Raw genomic sequence first — 18,075 nt, forward strand, 5'->3', positions numbered from 1 at the left:
GAGTCTGGGAAAAAAAAGTATCAATGTCAGTACAGTAATAAAATCTACAAGAAGTGATATAAGAAAAAGTACATACTACATACATAAGGCTGTTTGGACAAAATGGAAATATTATACATACATATACATATACATACACTACACACTTAAATTTTTTCCTACATATCTCTATTTGGAGTACGAGTATATATTTCGGTGGGTTTGTGCGTTATCTGCATTTGTATATCTATATTGAAGAATACCCTTAAGTATTTCCATTTGTTGAGCTTGTAGTACGTGTGAATCACTTTATTGCGACTGTCCCGTGACTTACAATTGTCCCTCAGAAGTCCAGAGAACCATTAGCCCTAAGTAACTTTTCTTTCTACAGTAAGATGTAAAATTGTCCCTCAGAGGTCCAGAGAACCATTAGCCCTAGGTAACTTTTCTTTCTACAGTAAGATGTAAAAGCGGTAGCATCAAACTCATTTCTCAATGAGTTTCTAACTACATTGTCTCCGCTATCATTTTATACGTTTTAACTTTATTTTATCTTACAATCCCATTTTTAACAAATTAATCAAAGTGATTAAATTACCTACATACATATGTATATATAAATAAAATACAAAGGAATATTAAGCACAGTGGAGCAAAATAAAACAAAAAAAAGTTAAAACAAAGTTTTCATGGGAAAGTATTGTACAATTTTTAATAAAAATTAAAATTCTGGTTTTGGCGTCAACTTAACAAAAAAAAAAAAATCAGAAGTATGGATTACGGTTTGGGTGTAAGGGGTAACTCATAAAATTTGAAGATAATAAATTTTGCATGTTTCTTATTGAGTTTAGTGTAGGCAGCCAAAATGTTTAATCTGTGGTTACAACGCAACACAACTGACGAACCTCGATAGAATATATACATTTAATCAAATCTACAAACGAGCACATTAACAAATGTACCGTTAATGTCATCGTGTGTCTAATTTAGTAACAATGCTGAAAAAGTCTAAAATCTACCAATATACAACGTGTAAATATGAAGTACCGCTATTTATAACAACTAACATGATTTATCAAAATAAATTAAATAATTTCGAATGAAAGTTTGCTTGAGTTTCGAGCCCATCAGTGGTTGTTATGGTTTCATTACGAAATGTATTGTTCAAAATTATAACAAAATATTATTGAAAATTAAAAATAGTACATATTTCTATTTAATTGATGTTTTTGTGAGAAACGAAATCTCATTATAAAATTAAGAAATGAGGGAAAAACTTACTCGGAAGTGGAAGACCTCCTGGGATGTACTGCACCAATGATAGCAAATCCCATTAAATATCTCAGAAAGCCAGAAAGCAGAGGCAGGAAAAGAAATACATATGCAGTAGACAATAGTTCGCTATAGCAAAACTGATACTGTTGCGTCTTCATTTGATATCCAAAATCAATTTAAATTACCAGTAAGTGCAGTGACTATACGAAAGCCCGCGGAAAATGCACTTTTAACAAAAAACACGTCACTATTCGCATTAAATTCGCGAGAATTCATATCGACTGCCCATTGGAAAAGTGACGAAATATATTATGGACGGATAAAAGTAAAATCGTCCTTTTTGAAGGAAGAACACCACCGAAGTCTTAAGTTTTATTATCGTTATTGAGAAATGCTGCAGTTTTATATTTAATTCATTAATTTTGCCTATGTTTACTTGTTCTTACACTTAAATCCCGTTATCACAAAAATGAAAATAAGAATATAGATTTTTGTTTTTTTATTTTGAACCTAACAATTTAAAAAAGAAATAAATGTAGAAAATTTGAACTGAATTACCTATTTACATTGTGTTTTTACTTCACTTAAAAAATAGTGTCGGGTGAACTCAGACTCTATTGGCTATGTGTATGTATATTTTATGTTCGTACTCAATTTCAACATCGAAAAAAATGAAATAATCTTTTTATAAGATATTCACTTCTCAGCAATATTATTATTTTGTACACAGTTGTACATACTATATTGTTTGAGCAGGTTTTACTTTGTTTAATAAATATTAAATATTGTGATTGATTTCCATTCTTACCGTTAACCACATGCATTACTAATACAGTTCAAATTTACCATACCCTCTTAAATATAAGATTCTACAAAAGATAAGTAAAGGAAATATTTTCTAACAACGTCTTTTAATTAAAAAGGGGGAGACCTTGATTGTACTTAATTTAATTTAAATTACCATACGTTTATATTGATCACAACTGTCCGAGAAATTTCTTAATACCCGACATCACTAAGAAAGTGATATTTTTTTATTAAAGGTATTGTTTAATTTTATATAATAAAAAAATACATGTTAGTATTTATTGTATTGGCATCTAAATAGTGCGAATAGTAATTTGTTCCACTTGGTAAGTAATTGAATTGTAAAATTTATTTATACAGTATACTATATAATACATATACCATGTAATAAGGATTACTCAGAAAGATGAAAATTAGTCAGGAAAATAACAAGAATTCTCGACAAAAAGCAAACTAGGCAGAAAAACTAGTTTTCAAACTAGTCCGATAAGTCGAAAAATACCATAGTCCTAGAAAGACCTGACTTATACGTTTTATATTTTATATAAAACTAATTGTATGGTTTTATTTCATTTATTCAAATACATACTTACATAGCAAATATTATATTACAATGTAATCGAAATGAGGTTAGGCTAATATTAAAAACTCATTAAATTAAGAATTGACTGTGCTTCTCCCAATCCATTCAATTATTAAAGCAAATGCGAAAATAAACATAAAATGTCATACTAAATATATAATATTTACACTGCATACATATATATAGTATATACAATACATGCATGCAATACATAAATATAAAACTTCACATTTCTATATGCCCATATACCTACATATACATATGTATATAAGTATGTGCCTACAAACATAATATTTATGCGCATATGCAGTAAAACATTCACTCATAAGTACGTGTTTATATGTATGTGCGGAAGCCGGGCTCATGCGCTTTATCTAAAAGTGGAAGCTCGGCTCCACTTGACTTCGCATCGTAGCAAATCGAATCGTAGTGCATTAACCCACAGAAATGACACTTGAATAAATGTAATATCAACTAGTAAGGAAGGGCTAAGTTCGGATGTAACCGAACATTTTATACTCTCGCGAAGTCAAATGGTATAATCGTTTTAGATTTCTTTGTGGATCTTGCCGCAGTGTTCTATGTTGACCGATATTTTCGATAAAAAGGCAACTATAGACACTGGGGCCCACATATTCATTACCTAGGGGCTTGAACAGTTTTGGTTCAATTTAGACAATTTTTGGTCACCAAGTGGCATACTTTAAACGTATTTTTCACGGAAAGTTTTACGCCTATATAATCATTGTTGCTTGATTTGCATACTGGAAAGTGAAAAAATTAGATGGAATTTAAAATAATGTTATGTGGAAAATAGGCGTGGTTGTAATCCGATATCGCCCATTTATGCATATGTAGTGAATTTGGTTGAAATTGGCTAAGCACGATCCCAAGATATCGTGTTTCACCTAAAAGTGGGCGGTGCCACGCCCACTATCTAATTTTGAACGTGGTTCCTATAAAATCATCTCATACCATCCCAGAGATAAAATTTAATGTCTCTGGCTTGTTTAGTGCTTGATTTATCGCGCTTTTAGTAGTTTTTAACAGTACCGTTATATAAGGAAAGGGCGGGGTTGTCACCCGAGATGCTAAAAAAATTTGTTCCCAGTGAATTTTGTATTTGTATTATTTGTATTATTGCTTCAGTGGTATAGGAGATATGCACATTAAACTTATTAGGAGGCGGGACCACGCCCACTTAAAAACAAATATAAACTGCAGATGCCCCTCCCTAATGTGATCCAATTAAATTAAAATGTTATGGCAATTTATTTGTTTTTGATTAATGGCGGTTTGTGGGCGTGGCAGTGGTCCGATTACGCCCATCTGCAATACCAACCGTCAAACGGTACCAAGAAACATGTATACATGTCAATTTTTACTTAAGTTATAGCTTGCACAGACGGACGGATAGACGGACGGACGGACAGACAGTCACCCGAATTTCAACTCGTCTCTTCATCCTGATCATTTATATATATGTATATAACCCTATATCTAACTCGATTAGTTTTAGGTGATACAAACAACCGTTAGGTGAACAAAACTATAATAATCTGTAGCAACAAGTTGCGAGAGTATAATAAGTAAAAGCTTCAATTCGTAATATTGAAGTCATAAACTAACTTGAACACATACCAGATGCAATCGTCGCGGTACACCATATAAAGATTGTCAAATATACATATGTACAATATATACTACAAACCAGAGGGGGTGTTAGTTCCGAACATATTCTTTTCTGGTGCGTTTTTCGCTTTTACTAGTTCACAGTTGGCGAAATTAGGAAATATTCCTGCAAATCAGTCTTCAGAACTAACACAAAAATTTAGGAACTTCGTAAATTATGGCAATCAACGCGAAAAGAATAAAAGTAATGAATCGTTTCATTTCAATCAGATATAAAGTATGTAGCGGCATAAATTTCAACCACAAAGATGACGTGTTATAAATATATGTACATAAATATTTTTACTTAATAGAACAAACTGAAGGAATTCTATAATGGCTTAGAATCTGTTTTTCCGCAAAGTAAATATTATTTCACTTGTTTATAGATTTCATGCACGGACAGCCCTTATAAATACATGCATGCCTATTACTAAGTTCAGATCGCTTGAAAACATTTCAAACTAGTTGATTTAATCAATCACAATTAAAAAGAATAAATACATAAGTTTATTATTATCTTTCAGTCGCTGAATTTATTGTATATTTCTATGTGAGAGGATACTTTAACGCATAAGTCATATAGTAGCGCATAGGTATGTATGGTACTTATGTACAGGCATTTATGTGTGGAATTACGGACGACGGTTGTTCGAAGTTGTTGATAGCAGTGAATTCAAGTTTAATTATAATTGTTCCTCTCCCTTCGTTTTCGTAATTTTTTATATATTTTGTTTTTATAATGAGTCGTTTCCGCTTTAGTAAGAATATACAAAGAAAAATGACGGTACACGTTTCAAGTTAGCCACTAAACGGAAGCGGGAACCGAAGTCAAGACACGTAGTTTCCACACAATGCTGGACAACTACCCACAAACACATATGCTTGCAGACGTACGAGTTAAACTCTTATGTGACAATTACAGCAGTCATAATGAAAGGCGACAATGAAAGACTTTGGAAATAGACTCACTGTCTACCTACTGCACCGTTTCCAATTAGGGCTAGGCATATAACGGTAGTGGCATAGTTATTATTAAAAGTCCAAAGGGTCAATTTGTGTTTGATTTACATACCATCATGTTCAGTTAGTATAAAATGATTACTCATATAATATTCAATTGATTCTGCCTTCATTTGATTCAATTGTGACGCAAAACTGAGTAAAAAATTGTGACAGAAGACTATATTGCTCCTGGGCCCAACCTATTATTGGGGTTATAGCAAACAAAATTGGTCAATAAATGTCAAAATAGGTATAACTTTTGTATGTATGTATTTTGTATGTTCAAATACAGATGAATAAAATTGTATAATCGAGTTATCGCAACATGTTGCTTCATAGTATAATAGTTTTGTTCACCTAACGGTTGTTTGTATCACCTAAAACTAATCGAGTTAGATATAAGGTTATATATATATATATGATCAGGATGAAGAGACGAGTTGAAATCCGTCCGTCCGTCTGTCCGTCCGTCCGTGCAAGCTGTAACTTGAGTAAAAATTGAGATATCTTTATGAAACTTGGTACACATGTTTCTAGGTACCTTAAGACGGTTGGTATTGGGCGTAATCGGACCACTGACACGCCCACAAAACGCCATTAATCAAAAACAAATAAATTGCCATAACTAACCTACACCATAAGATATAAAACTGCTATTTGGCATACAGGATCACATTAGGGACAGGCATCAAGAGTTTAAAGAAATTTTAAAAGTGGGCGTGGTCTCCTAATAAGTTTAATGTACATATCTCCTTAACGGCTAAAGATATAAAAAAAAATTCAGTGGAAGCAAAAGTTTTTATCACCTCTACCTACAGTGTGAAATCTAGTGAAAATCCCGCCCACTCCCCAATTAACGGTACCGTTAAAAAATACTAAAAGCACGATAAACCAAGCACTAAACACGCCAGAAACATTAAATTTTATCTCTAGGATGGTATGAGATGACTTTATAGGAACAACGTTCAAAATTAGGTAGTGGGCGTGGCACTGCTCAATTTTAGGTGAAAGCCCATATCTTGGGATCTGCTTAACCGATTTCAACAAAATTCGGTGCATAACATTCTCCTCATATTTCTATGTTATAGTACGAAAATGGGCGAAATCGGATTACAACTAGGCCTATTTGCCGTATAAAACCATTTTAAATTTCATCTGATTTTTTCACTTTTCACTATGCAAATCAAGCAACAATCATTATATCGGCGTAAAACTTTGCGTGAATAATACGTTTAAAGTATTCCACCTTGTGACCAAAAATTGCTTAAATCGAACCAAATGCTATAGTCATCCGATTCAATATATGCTATATACAGCTGTGTTCACAAAAATAGCAGTGCGAGAAATGCAATCAAGTAATGTTATTTTTGTTCAAGTTCCGTTACAATTATTCCAACGTCTACGCATTGTTTTCGTAGAATGGAATGTGTATAAGGAAGAAACGAAAAAATCCCGTTAGATTTGCGAGATTTAAGCAAATGAACAACTCTTTTTGCTAGAAGCACCAGTCTTTGGCTGTTCATTAAAATAGCAGTGCGTATCTTGATAAGCCAAAAAAATTTTGTTAAGATGTTTAATAGATAAAAAGTAAGTGGTTTTGTGTTAGTGACTATTATTAACATTATAAAACACTAAAATAAATTTATATTTTTTAACTTAGTGGGCAGGGGCAAACATTGTACTCCTGAAAAAAGAAATATTATAGTGCAACTAAGAAACCTGGGAAAAACATATAAAGACATCCAAGAAATATGTGGATGTTCTGCTAAAATGATTCATAATGCTTTAAACTTTAAAGAAATGCCCGAAAATCGTGGTATCCAACGTAAAACCACACCTCATGAGGACCGATCTATTGTGCGATATAGCAGGGCGCATCCTTTTGCATCGTCCAGCAAGATAAAAAATGACTTAAGCTTGAATGTTAGTGGCGTTACTATTCGGCGACGTCTTAAAGAACAAAATCTCAAAGCGTGCCATCCACGAAAAGTTCCACTGTTAGCCACCAGACATGTCAAAGCACGTTTGGAGTTCGCCAAAAGTCACCTTAATTGGCCCATTACAAAGTGGCAAAATATTTTATGGAGTGACGAAAGTAAAATTGTGTTATTTGGTGGAAAGGGCTCCAGACAATATGTCAGACGTCCACCTAACACAGAGTACGATTCTAGGTACACTTTGAAGACAGTTAAACACGGCGGATTGTGTTATGGTATGGGCATGTTTTTCTTACAGTGGAGTGGGCCCTATATTCATGATTGATCGGATCATGGATCGATCTGTATATGTTAACATATTAGAAAATGTTATGTTTCCTTATGCCAATTGGGAAATGCCACTAAAATGGACGTTTCAACAAGATAACAACCCCAAACATACAAGCAAAGTAGTCAAAAGCTGGATGGCATCAAAGCGGATCGATCTTATGTCATGGCCTGCGCAGTCTCCGGATTTAAATCCAATTGAAAACCTATGGGGAGATGTTAAACGATACGTTGCAAATGAAAATCCAACATCTCGATCACAGCACTGGGAGGTTGTTCAAAAATCTTGGGAGCGGATCCCTGTCAAGCGCTGCCAGGACTTGGTGGATTCTATGCCTCGCAGTTGCCAGGCCATAATAAAAAATAATGGGTACACGACTAAGTACTAACCCAAGCAAACAAATTAAAATAGTTTTTTGGAGTTCCACAATGTTTTTTTCAACTAATTCCACTGTTTTCATTACTCACTGCTATTTTTATGAACAGCTGTAAACAGCACTTTTTTGTTTAAATTAATAATGTAAAAAAAATTAACAACATTTTGAATAATAAATTAATGTGTTTTTGTTTAAAATAATCACAAAGTTAAAACAAAATTATATTTGTGAACATTCATTTACTTTTTAATATATAAAATTAAGTTTAAAGTTGTAGCTCATGAGCACTGCTATTTTTATGAACACAGCTGTATATTCGATATATTGTATAGATCAGATACAATTTCTTCGGAGATTCCATTGTTGCCTTAAATAATAATCCATGTTGCCTTAAATAATAAACCCTGAACAGGGTATATTAAGTTTGCCATGAAGTTTGTAACACCCTGAAAGAAACATCGGAGACCCTATAAAATATATACATAAATGATCAGCATGATGAGCTGAGTTGATTTAGCCATGTCCGTCGGGCTGTCCGTCCATCTTTATATACGCGAACTAGTCTCTTATTTTTTGAGATATCGATCTAACATTTAGCATATAATCTTTTCTCACCAAGAAGCTGCTCATTTGTCGGAATGGCCAATATTGGACCAATATAGCACATAGCTGCCATACAAACTGAGCAATCGGAATCAAGTTCTTGTATGGAAAACTTTTGCATTTGACGAGATATCTTCACGAAATTTGGAACAGATCATTATCAAAGGCAATAATAGAATATCCGAAGAAATTGCTCAGATCGAATCACTATAGCATATTGCTGTCATATAGGCTGAATGATCGGAATCAAGTTCTTCTAAAGAACCTATTGTATTTGTGAATTGTAGGTTCGGTGCTACCGACGTTAACATTTTTTCTTTTTGATCTACCAGTTGACTTTATACCACATATATTGGTCATTAAATTAAGAAAGCGTGTTTTTCTAATAACAGTTTATCTTTGTGCCTAAAATGGATAAAATCGGGCGAAAACTTGCCTTAGCCCACATACAACTGATATTCAGGATTGACTTTACTCCATATAAATGATTATATTTATATAAGTATTTATAAAATGGCTTGAAAATAAGTTCTCAAGTATACCTGAGCAATGTCAAAAATTAATGCAATCAGTCCATCCATTTCTATGCCCTCCATGACTTTAGTAAAATTTTCGCTGCCGGGAAGTAACATATAGTAATAAAACTAAGTGAGTCTATGACCTTCAAAATAAGTAAATATGATACCAAATTTGATTGTAATCCACTCCCCATTTCGTCAAAGAAGTTGAACCTTTTCGCTACATTTCTAAATTTAAAGTTTTGCCAACACCTGAGGGTTGGACTTAATACACCCTTCCATACTTGTTCTTTATTAATAATTCACAAAAACTTAAAAATATGACTAATAATGACATATACCTAAATTCATTTACAGACTATTTCCTACTCTGTATGGTAACAGATGTTTTTGTAACTCCAAGCGTCTTAGTGTATATTCGACCAATTTACGACGTAATTCAGGGGATACTTTTCGATGAAGTTTTGTGTGCCCGGATCTAATCTTTCAGATAGGGCTATCGATTTCCAAACGAGTTCCTGTCGGTGTTGGTATGAGCAAATGTTTCATATATTGTAGAGAATCCACATTTCAAGTTCATTAGCTGTGTATTTAGGGATATTGTCATGTTGCTACTGGAATGCAAATTTTATTTGAAAATGGATAAATAAACATGTTTATCAATTCTGCTATTTGAAAGCATAAGTTTACGACCACCTGCAAACATATTTGTATATCCACAAAGTCCCAGTTCACACACGGACTCTTTTGTCGCCCAAACCGGTTGTTTGATGATGATTTAGTTCAAATATCGTGTTAATTAATTAATGTTTGATAATAAATAGAAAAAAATTGTGAGAAAAACAATTGCGGGTTTTTAAAAATTCCCCATAATAGCGGGTATTCAATAAATTCTGATGGAATATGGAATTCCCGTCAAAACTTTTCTTTGAAATTATTAATAGGGGTTGTTCTAAATATTGTTCTACCACTTTCATTGTAATTCCTTGTAAGCAAAATATGAGTCCACCATACCAACATACAAATGAAATATGCCACAAGCTCTATGTGTCGCGTAGCCGAATCGCAAACGTTTGCGAAAATTTTATGGAAAGGAATGACAGAAAAGCTAGATTTGCATTGCTGGATTCTTTTCGCTCGTTTGAACGCACAGAGCGACACCAAACGAGAATTTGCCGATAATGAGCGACAAAAAAAATCCCCATGTGAACGCCATCTAAATAACGGCACAGCATTTGTTTAGGTATAGTAGTTTCGTCCAACAAAAGCGAACGTTTCTAACTGAAAAATTTACCAAAATAAAGTTTCAAAAAAATCGTTCCGTCCTAAACATTTTATGAGTTTTTGAAGATTATTTTTATATTTTTTTGTTGCGAAATATTTTTTAAGAATTTATATTGCCTATTGATTAATTAATATGTTTAATATGAAAGTAATATTTATAAATTTAATAATTGTACTTATACAGAGCGTTCTTATAGATACCACCGCTGGCGTACAATCACGTGACATCGACCCACCCGATACAGACTCAGTTTTCTTGATAAAAACGTTACATTATATTTACATATACATACACATTAACATAATATAGCATAACATATGTAACTGCAAAAAAATTAATCAAAGTTCTTTTTGACTTATTTCATTATACGTAGAGTTGCAAATAATTCTTCATACATTAAGAAAGTAAATTGCATAAAGGTTCTTACGTTGATGGGCTTCAAGATCTGAGAGTTATCTTTGTGGTGCGTGGGTTTACCGAGTTAAAATCGAAAGGTGCGAGATTCTAACACTAATAGATGGATACATACATAGATGTGTATACGCAGCATGCACTTTGATCAACAATGCTTTCAACTGTGACTCGGGTCGATTCAAATCTTATTTTTCATTTCTATTTTTATCAGCAGTTCCTCCTGTTGTTTCTTCCCGTTGCTTACACATCTGCACTCCAGCAGTGCTACTTGTTCGGCTGTTATACATCTTAAGTGCATTTGATGATCGAAAATAAAAGGAAAAGTGGCAACGGACCGACAAGTGGTGTGCGCACCACCGCTACTAGTTATGCGACAGCAGCATGGGGATTACTAGTCGTATAGTTGCTGTGTCTTGCTTTTGAACAGTGCCAGTGACTTCATTCCCGTTGCTCTTAATTTGCGATAAAAATGGAAATTGAAAATGGAAATGGTCCCAAGCACTCGAGCAGCACAACGGCAAGGCAAACAAATCATTATGACAACAGCGATAAAAATTATGACCACTTTTATAAGAGCAATCTTAATGGAATGTGCTCGTATTAGTGTTAAAGCAATATATACATTCGTCTCCATCTTTCAATGCTATAAATGAACTCTACATACATACGAGTACATATATACAGTATTGGCCAAAACTAAAGCAGGTATTTTCTCGTCATAAAAATTGTCCAAAATGTTAAGCATTCTGATAATAGAAAATATCCACAAACTGGTAATATGACAAAACTACCGTAATCTGTCAACAAAAAACTTCTGGAAAAGACAACTTTTTGATCAAACAACACCTTCGAAATATACAGTAATTTCTTTCAACCAAGTAAAGACAAATTTATATATGTAAGTCGGTTAATAAATGAACATTGGGAGGACATGCCATAAGAAGAGCTGTTCATATGATGTCTGCCCAAGTAGCAATTCGTTTCAGCAAAGAATTTAAAGGTCAGACAAGAATTTACCAAAGCTAACATTTAGTGTGTGAGTCGGAACTTAGAAAAAAGTTTAATTTTCGGATGAATTAAAGTCAGTATAAAAGATTGCATTGCATGAATCTATTAATAATTATAAGAATTTGTTTTTTTATTTTTTAGGAAAGAGTTCGAGACCAATTTAGTTTATTAAATGGCAAAGAATTTTTTCTAAAATAACAGACAAACTACAAAATATTGGCATAAAAACGTATATCTTGACCATAATATAAGGGGGAGAGTCCACTTATATCTTGACTATGAACTATTATATTTTAGATTGTTAAATTTTAAAAGAAATAAAATATGCACGCAAAGTTTTTCAGATAGGGTTCTTTAGTTTGATGCTTTTATATGTAAGTAGATATATTTTCCGACGAATTTTTAAATATAAATCGTATTCTGTATTTATTCTTTACTATAAACATTAAATGTTCCGTTATGACAACACATCTGACAGATTTTAGGTACTTAATGAAATGAAAACCTTAAAATAGATCGAAGCTATTATTTATACACCACTTATCTGCTAGCTACTTATTGACTTTTAATTTTGGTTATAACTTGAATACATATGGTGGTTAAAGGTAACACTGTACCTTTTAAATGTCATTATCATGAATTTAAGTATATATTTTAAAAAAAGCCGGTATATTGCGGTTAATGAATTATCACATGACATTGTCTTATTGACGAAAGATGTACCCACGCAACACTGTATTAACCTCTGAAGAAAAGTCATAAGTTAACAAAGGTTAAACCTTTATAAGGAGAAGGACACATTAATCATCATTCGGCTGAACTCGTTTGGTATTAGTTGGCAGTGACTCATCAGATTCAGGTCAAAAACTCAAAATACACTGGGAGGGCACCGAAGTTTGTGTTTCAAATACGAAGATTTCTTGCTTGCTGCTACTGGTGAAAAGAATGATTTTAGTTATACATATATATATGTACATATGTTTATGGTTACTCCTATAAGAAAATTTTATATACTTTGGTGTGATTAGACAGGAATATATTTCTTTCTGATGGTAAGAATTTTAAGATATGATTTTGAGCTCTGGGATTTCTTTATAGTTGATATTATTTTCTTAGACTTGATTTAGGACTTACAAAAACAGTTTATAAATTTATAGTCAAGCAAAATCGTCTTAATTAAAAATAATTTTAAAATTTTTAATCTTTTGAGATTTGTACGGTATTTGTACCGTATTGAAAAATTAAAAATAAATTTTAATGTAAAAATCGGATGAAAAATAAATAATAAATTTTTAAACATAAATACTGGATAGAAGAAAGATGTTAATCTCAAGTTTATAATAAATAATTTAAAAAACTGTGTTTTTGATTTTTAAATTTTTCGCGCTTTTAGTTAGAGTTTTTCAGAGAGAAATACATATGTACATCTTTTTTAATCCCTTTTCATTCCAAATGCATTAAGGTACGAAATTTTCAAAAACATACACTTTAAAAATAAGTAAATATCGCATATTCTACATAGAAGTAAAAAATTAAATTGGAGTCAAAACAACCCTACAACAAACTGCTGATGGGTTCACCAATACACTCGTAACGTCAAAAAGAGAGAGCACACATTTCCATAGGAGTTTCGAGAATAGCTGTTATCCCTTGCGATTTACCAAAAGTATTGCTGTAGAAAATTTTTTTTTGATGTTTATGTTTAAAGTATAAATTTAATTGAAAGGTAGGAGTTTTTAAGTATAATATCCGTAAGTTAGGTTAGGAGGTCGATCCCAAGAAGGATCCCACTTGGACAGCTTAAGATGCCGGTCCGTTGTGATACCTACAAAACTCCTATAATCCAGATCAAAAGACCCTTATAAGTCGACGAAACGCTTTGGGCTTGCAACAAACTTGTTAAGACGGCCAATATCCAAATCGGCTAAGTATTCAGGTCCGCCAAAAGCGATGATTGCCGAGATATTTCAATCTCAGCCTAGCGAAAGCCGGACATTGGAGGAGAAAGTGCCGAGATGATTCCACCTCGCCCTCCTCCATGCAGCTTTGGCAACTAGCATCGGGTAGTACTCTAAGCCGTACCGCATAAGTGCCCATTGGACACTATCCAGTGAGAACTCCTACCATAGCGGCGAGATGCACTTTCCTCAGGGCGAGAAGTTCTCCCGACCTCCTGCGCTGGTCCAGGAAGGCTGTACAGCCCTCCTGCAGCTCCCCCAGTGGCACTTCTTCAGCAGAGTGATTTAGTGGGAAATGAGCATCCAGGAGTAGCTTCAACGACTCCTCGTATATATCCGTAAGTTAAATAAGTATCAAATAAAACTATATCTTTAGGTTATTCCCACTTTTATTTAAACATTTTTCAATTATGAGATATCCATAAATTGGAGAAAGATGGACGCAATAGGAAAGAAACAATTTTTTCGTAATTCATTATATCATTCTTTTTTTTTGATGCATTTCATTTCTTATTTTTAAATATATTGTTATAACTTACTTTATTAACAAGTTTAAAATTTATTAAATCAAAACTACATTATCTACTGCGCAAAATTATTTTTCATTTGTAATAGATTTATAGTAATAACATACACACATTTTAGCTAATTTTCAGCAATGACTCAGTAAAAGGCATGAGAATGGGCAGGACAGTTATTTACATAGTTAATCAATTCCAAATACCGATGAGTTAAAGAGAGATGCAAACTCACAAGCATAGGTTTGTTCACATCAGTTTTGGAACACTGTCCTTAAAAAAATGTGTAAGCTTTCTTCTACGTGCCGACAAAACATTTTCAACTGTGACTGTCAAATGACCGGTAAAATGATTATCACTGTTCTTTTAGGGTATGCAGTCATCTAGGTATGCGTGGTGTATGTAGTAGTGTTGCGCGTATGGGCGACAACGTCGTCAAAGGATAAGTCAAAAACGCGACAGCATGGCGCCATAAACAACTGCATACACATACATGTATTTATATTATATATTTTAAGTAGAAAAGGCGCGTCATTCGTAGAAGAAAGGTGGGAAATAAAGGCATACAAAAATTCATACATACGTCACAAGCGGTCAAACATTCGTACATGAGTTCAATAAACTTACTCATTGAATGTTGTTGTAGCAATTTAATGACTTGATTTGTCGTTGGCGGTTAATATATAACAAATATTTGCACTTACCACTGTATCCTCAGAAACAGCTGATTTGCCATTGTTGGCGTACTGATGATGACGCGGGACGCCTTCCGTCGACGCAAGTAGCTCAACCGTTATTAAGAACAAAACGATTATAGTCGGCATAGGAATTGATAAATTTCGAAACATTTTTTTCATTAATACACTTCTTTTGTTTCGAAGGCAGTGTTGAGTTGTGAACAACTGTTGGCTTAATTTCTTATACTTATGTATACAGAATGTATGTACATACGTAATTATGCACAATTTATTAAAAGGAATTCGAATTGTCAATAAACAAATCTAATCGCAATTATAGATTAAAAATATATTGATGGTTTCCTAATGAGGTGATTGCGTTTTTGACACTCACACGCGTAGAAAATTGCAAAACTGCTTACTTTAATATTTTAAATAAAGGCCGTTTAAACAAAGAAAAATAGGAAAATTGTATATGTACATCTGTATATATTTTCTTCAATTTACACATACACTGAATTTACTCTCATAAACTTTGTTTAGATTTGCTTTGAATGTGGATAACGAAGTGAATTTCTTATTACATTTAAACACGGTGCACTTAATTATAATCTAACTTTCCTATAATTTATGATGTATCATGGCATTATTTAATACTTGTAAATAAAACGTATTTCTTATTTTCAGATTTTTGTGTAAATGGCCAACGTTAGTCAGCATTTGCTGTGACACCAATTAATTAACACATGCGCAGTTGCACGCAACGGAAGTGAGGGACATAAAGGAACGCAAAGTGAAGGATTCACAACAAACACTACTTTGGACGTCGCCGCCGATTTGTATTCATTCAAATAATTATGTTTTTATTCTTTGTGGTTTACTTTTTCATTAAGCACTTAGTGCACACATTCAGGGGTTCGCTTTTGCGAGCTTTCTGCTCAGTTCATAGGCTAATGTACTCGAGGAAGTATGGTAGCGAACTGCCTATTTAGGTCGTCGTAGTGAGCCGATAACGCACAGAAATTAACATCAAATTTTGAAGAATTTGAAATTTGCCCATACATTCGCATCGAATAGTGGTGTGGTTGCAATTATACCATAGACATTAGCAGATACACATTTGTATGAATGTAATCACTGTGCTCTCCACCCCACGTAAGTCGAATTCACATTTGCTGGTGGAATTATGATTATAAAAACACTTTCCGTCGACAAAGTAGAGTTCGATTATTGTCGTTGATTTCGTTTTTTCTATGCAATACTAATGAGTGTCAGAAATTGATTAATAAAGAAACAAGTTCACAGAGTGTAAACAGCTGCAAGGGCACAACACGACGTGCGTATAAATCGAAACTGAAAACTGTGTTTACTGCACTTTTATTCGAACCAAGCAACGGCTCTCGAACCCACTCAGGCGTTCGCACTCAGAGACTCCGCTCGCGTGCTGCATATAAACAAAAATAAAACACTCGTTCTCACGTATAAACGCAATTCAATCAACGTATAGAGTAATATATTCTAACATATGTATATATATAAGTATTCATATGTGCATATAAGTATGTAAATTCATTCTGTATAAATGATTAAACAAAACATTATATTTATATTTAGCGTAAAACAAATTGCACAAGCAAGCAACTCTCCGCACACTCAATTGAATTCGTAAGAGAAGCTTCTCTCAGCTGTTATGGTATTTACAAATGTATGCATTTCTTATGTTACCACGAGAATGCGTAATCAATTCCACTCCCGATCGTGAACGGCTGATCACATATACCACATCATAATAGAAGCCGCCAGTGCTGCTTTGTATAAAGTTAAGTGGGACTGCGTTCACACACAGCCTCTTTTGTAGCTTATTATGGGCAAATTTTATTTTGAGTCCGACAGCTTGAATCTGGCAATGTTCTTTCTAATCACTATCTCAAGTTATTGTATATATTTTTAATCTAAAGGCTTAATTTTATCTCTATCCAGCTTTTTCTAAAACGTTTCTATTGTATTATGTATATTTGCATATTACATACAAAAATATATAATAAAATTCAATTTTCCGTACATAATGTAAATATTCATTGCGTAGCAGCGAACTGGGGTCGGCTTTAGTATACCATCCCAGGCTTTCGGGGATAAAATGGATATGGGCGGATAGAGGAGATCCTCCAGATCAAAAATATAATATATATTTACGTTTAAAGCTGAAAATTTCAACTATTTAAAGTACGCATTCTTTCGATTTCAAACGAATTATACACTTATATTTTTTACTTTTATATCCACTAACACTTAACTAATTCGTGTACATATTTATTTTACATTATATAGTGCAAAAATAGTTTAATTCATTAATTAAATTATTGTTAATTCTATTAATTCTGACAATAGCAAAAGGGTTGTAACTGTCCTCTATCCGCTCATACCTATTTTATCCCCGAAAGCCTGGGACGGTATACTAAAGTTTTCCCGCGAACTGTTACCAACAAGAACACAAAGCGCCTACAAAATATACTCGTATGTTTGGGCGAAAAAAAAACTCTCGTGTGAACACGGTCTGAGCAACTGGAGATGTGTCTACTTTATATAAAACCGAAATTTACGCCATATGGCTATTGGAAATAAAATTGGTCATCGGAGTTGTTCTCACTTTCATTCACTCATTTCAGCGTTTTGTGAGTAATATTATAAAACGCGAGTATACACTGTATACCACATAGTCACAATAATTCGTTGATCATGTTGTGGCAGCAGTAACAACCCAGTTTTCAGAGAAACAAAATTTTAATTCAATTACAGATAATTCTTATTATTTGCATAATCAATTCATGACGTGCATATTATATGGGATTTCTTAGCTTTCCAAAAAAAGTTGAAATTATTCATGATGTTTTATGGAAATACCCAAGTTAACAATTGCCGATATATACACACTGATTATGTTGTCTTTCCTATAAATTTATTATCTACTGATAATGTGCATAATCAATGATAAATTAAAGGAGAATATTAAAAGAACTCTAGGGGAAAAAAAATAACAGAAGCACATTTACGTACTACTTTTCATACTTCAAGGCTTCTAAGTTTGGTTATTCTTTTGAGAATTCAATGGGAGGGGTTATGCTTGGACTCAAGG

General features: G+C 33.2%; 1 protein-coding gene across 1 annotated transcript in view; it reads right to left on the minus strand.

The window, feature by feature from the left end:
- Positions 1–16,297, minus strand: part of Mmp2 (Matrix metalloproteinase 2) — a 335,594-nt gene extending 319,297 nt beyond the window's left edge. Inside the window, exon 1 of the mRNA XM_036369146.2 lies at positions 14,970–16,297. Within this exon, the coding sequence (XP_036225039.1) occupies positions 14,970–15,122 (153 nt within the window). The 5' untranslated portion in view covers positions 15,123–16,297. The remainder of the gene's footprint in view (positions 1–14,969) is intronic.
- Positions 16,298–18,075: the final 1,778 nt, after the last annotated feature.

This window comes from Bactrocera oleae, chromosome 4 (genome assembly GCF_042242935.1).
Source record: "Bactrocera oleae isolate idBacOlea1 chromosome 4, idBacOlea1, whole genome shotgun sequence".
Classification (NCBI taxonomy): domain Eukaryota; kingdom Metazoa; phylum Arthropoda; class Insecta; order Diptera; family Tephritidae; genus Bactrocera; species Bactrocera oleae.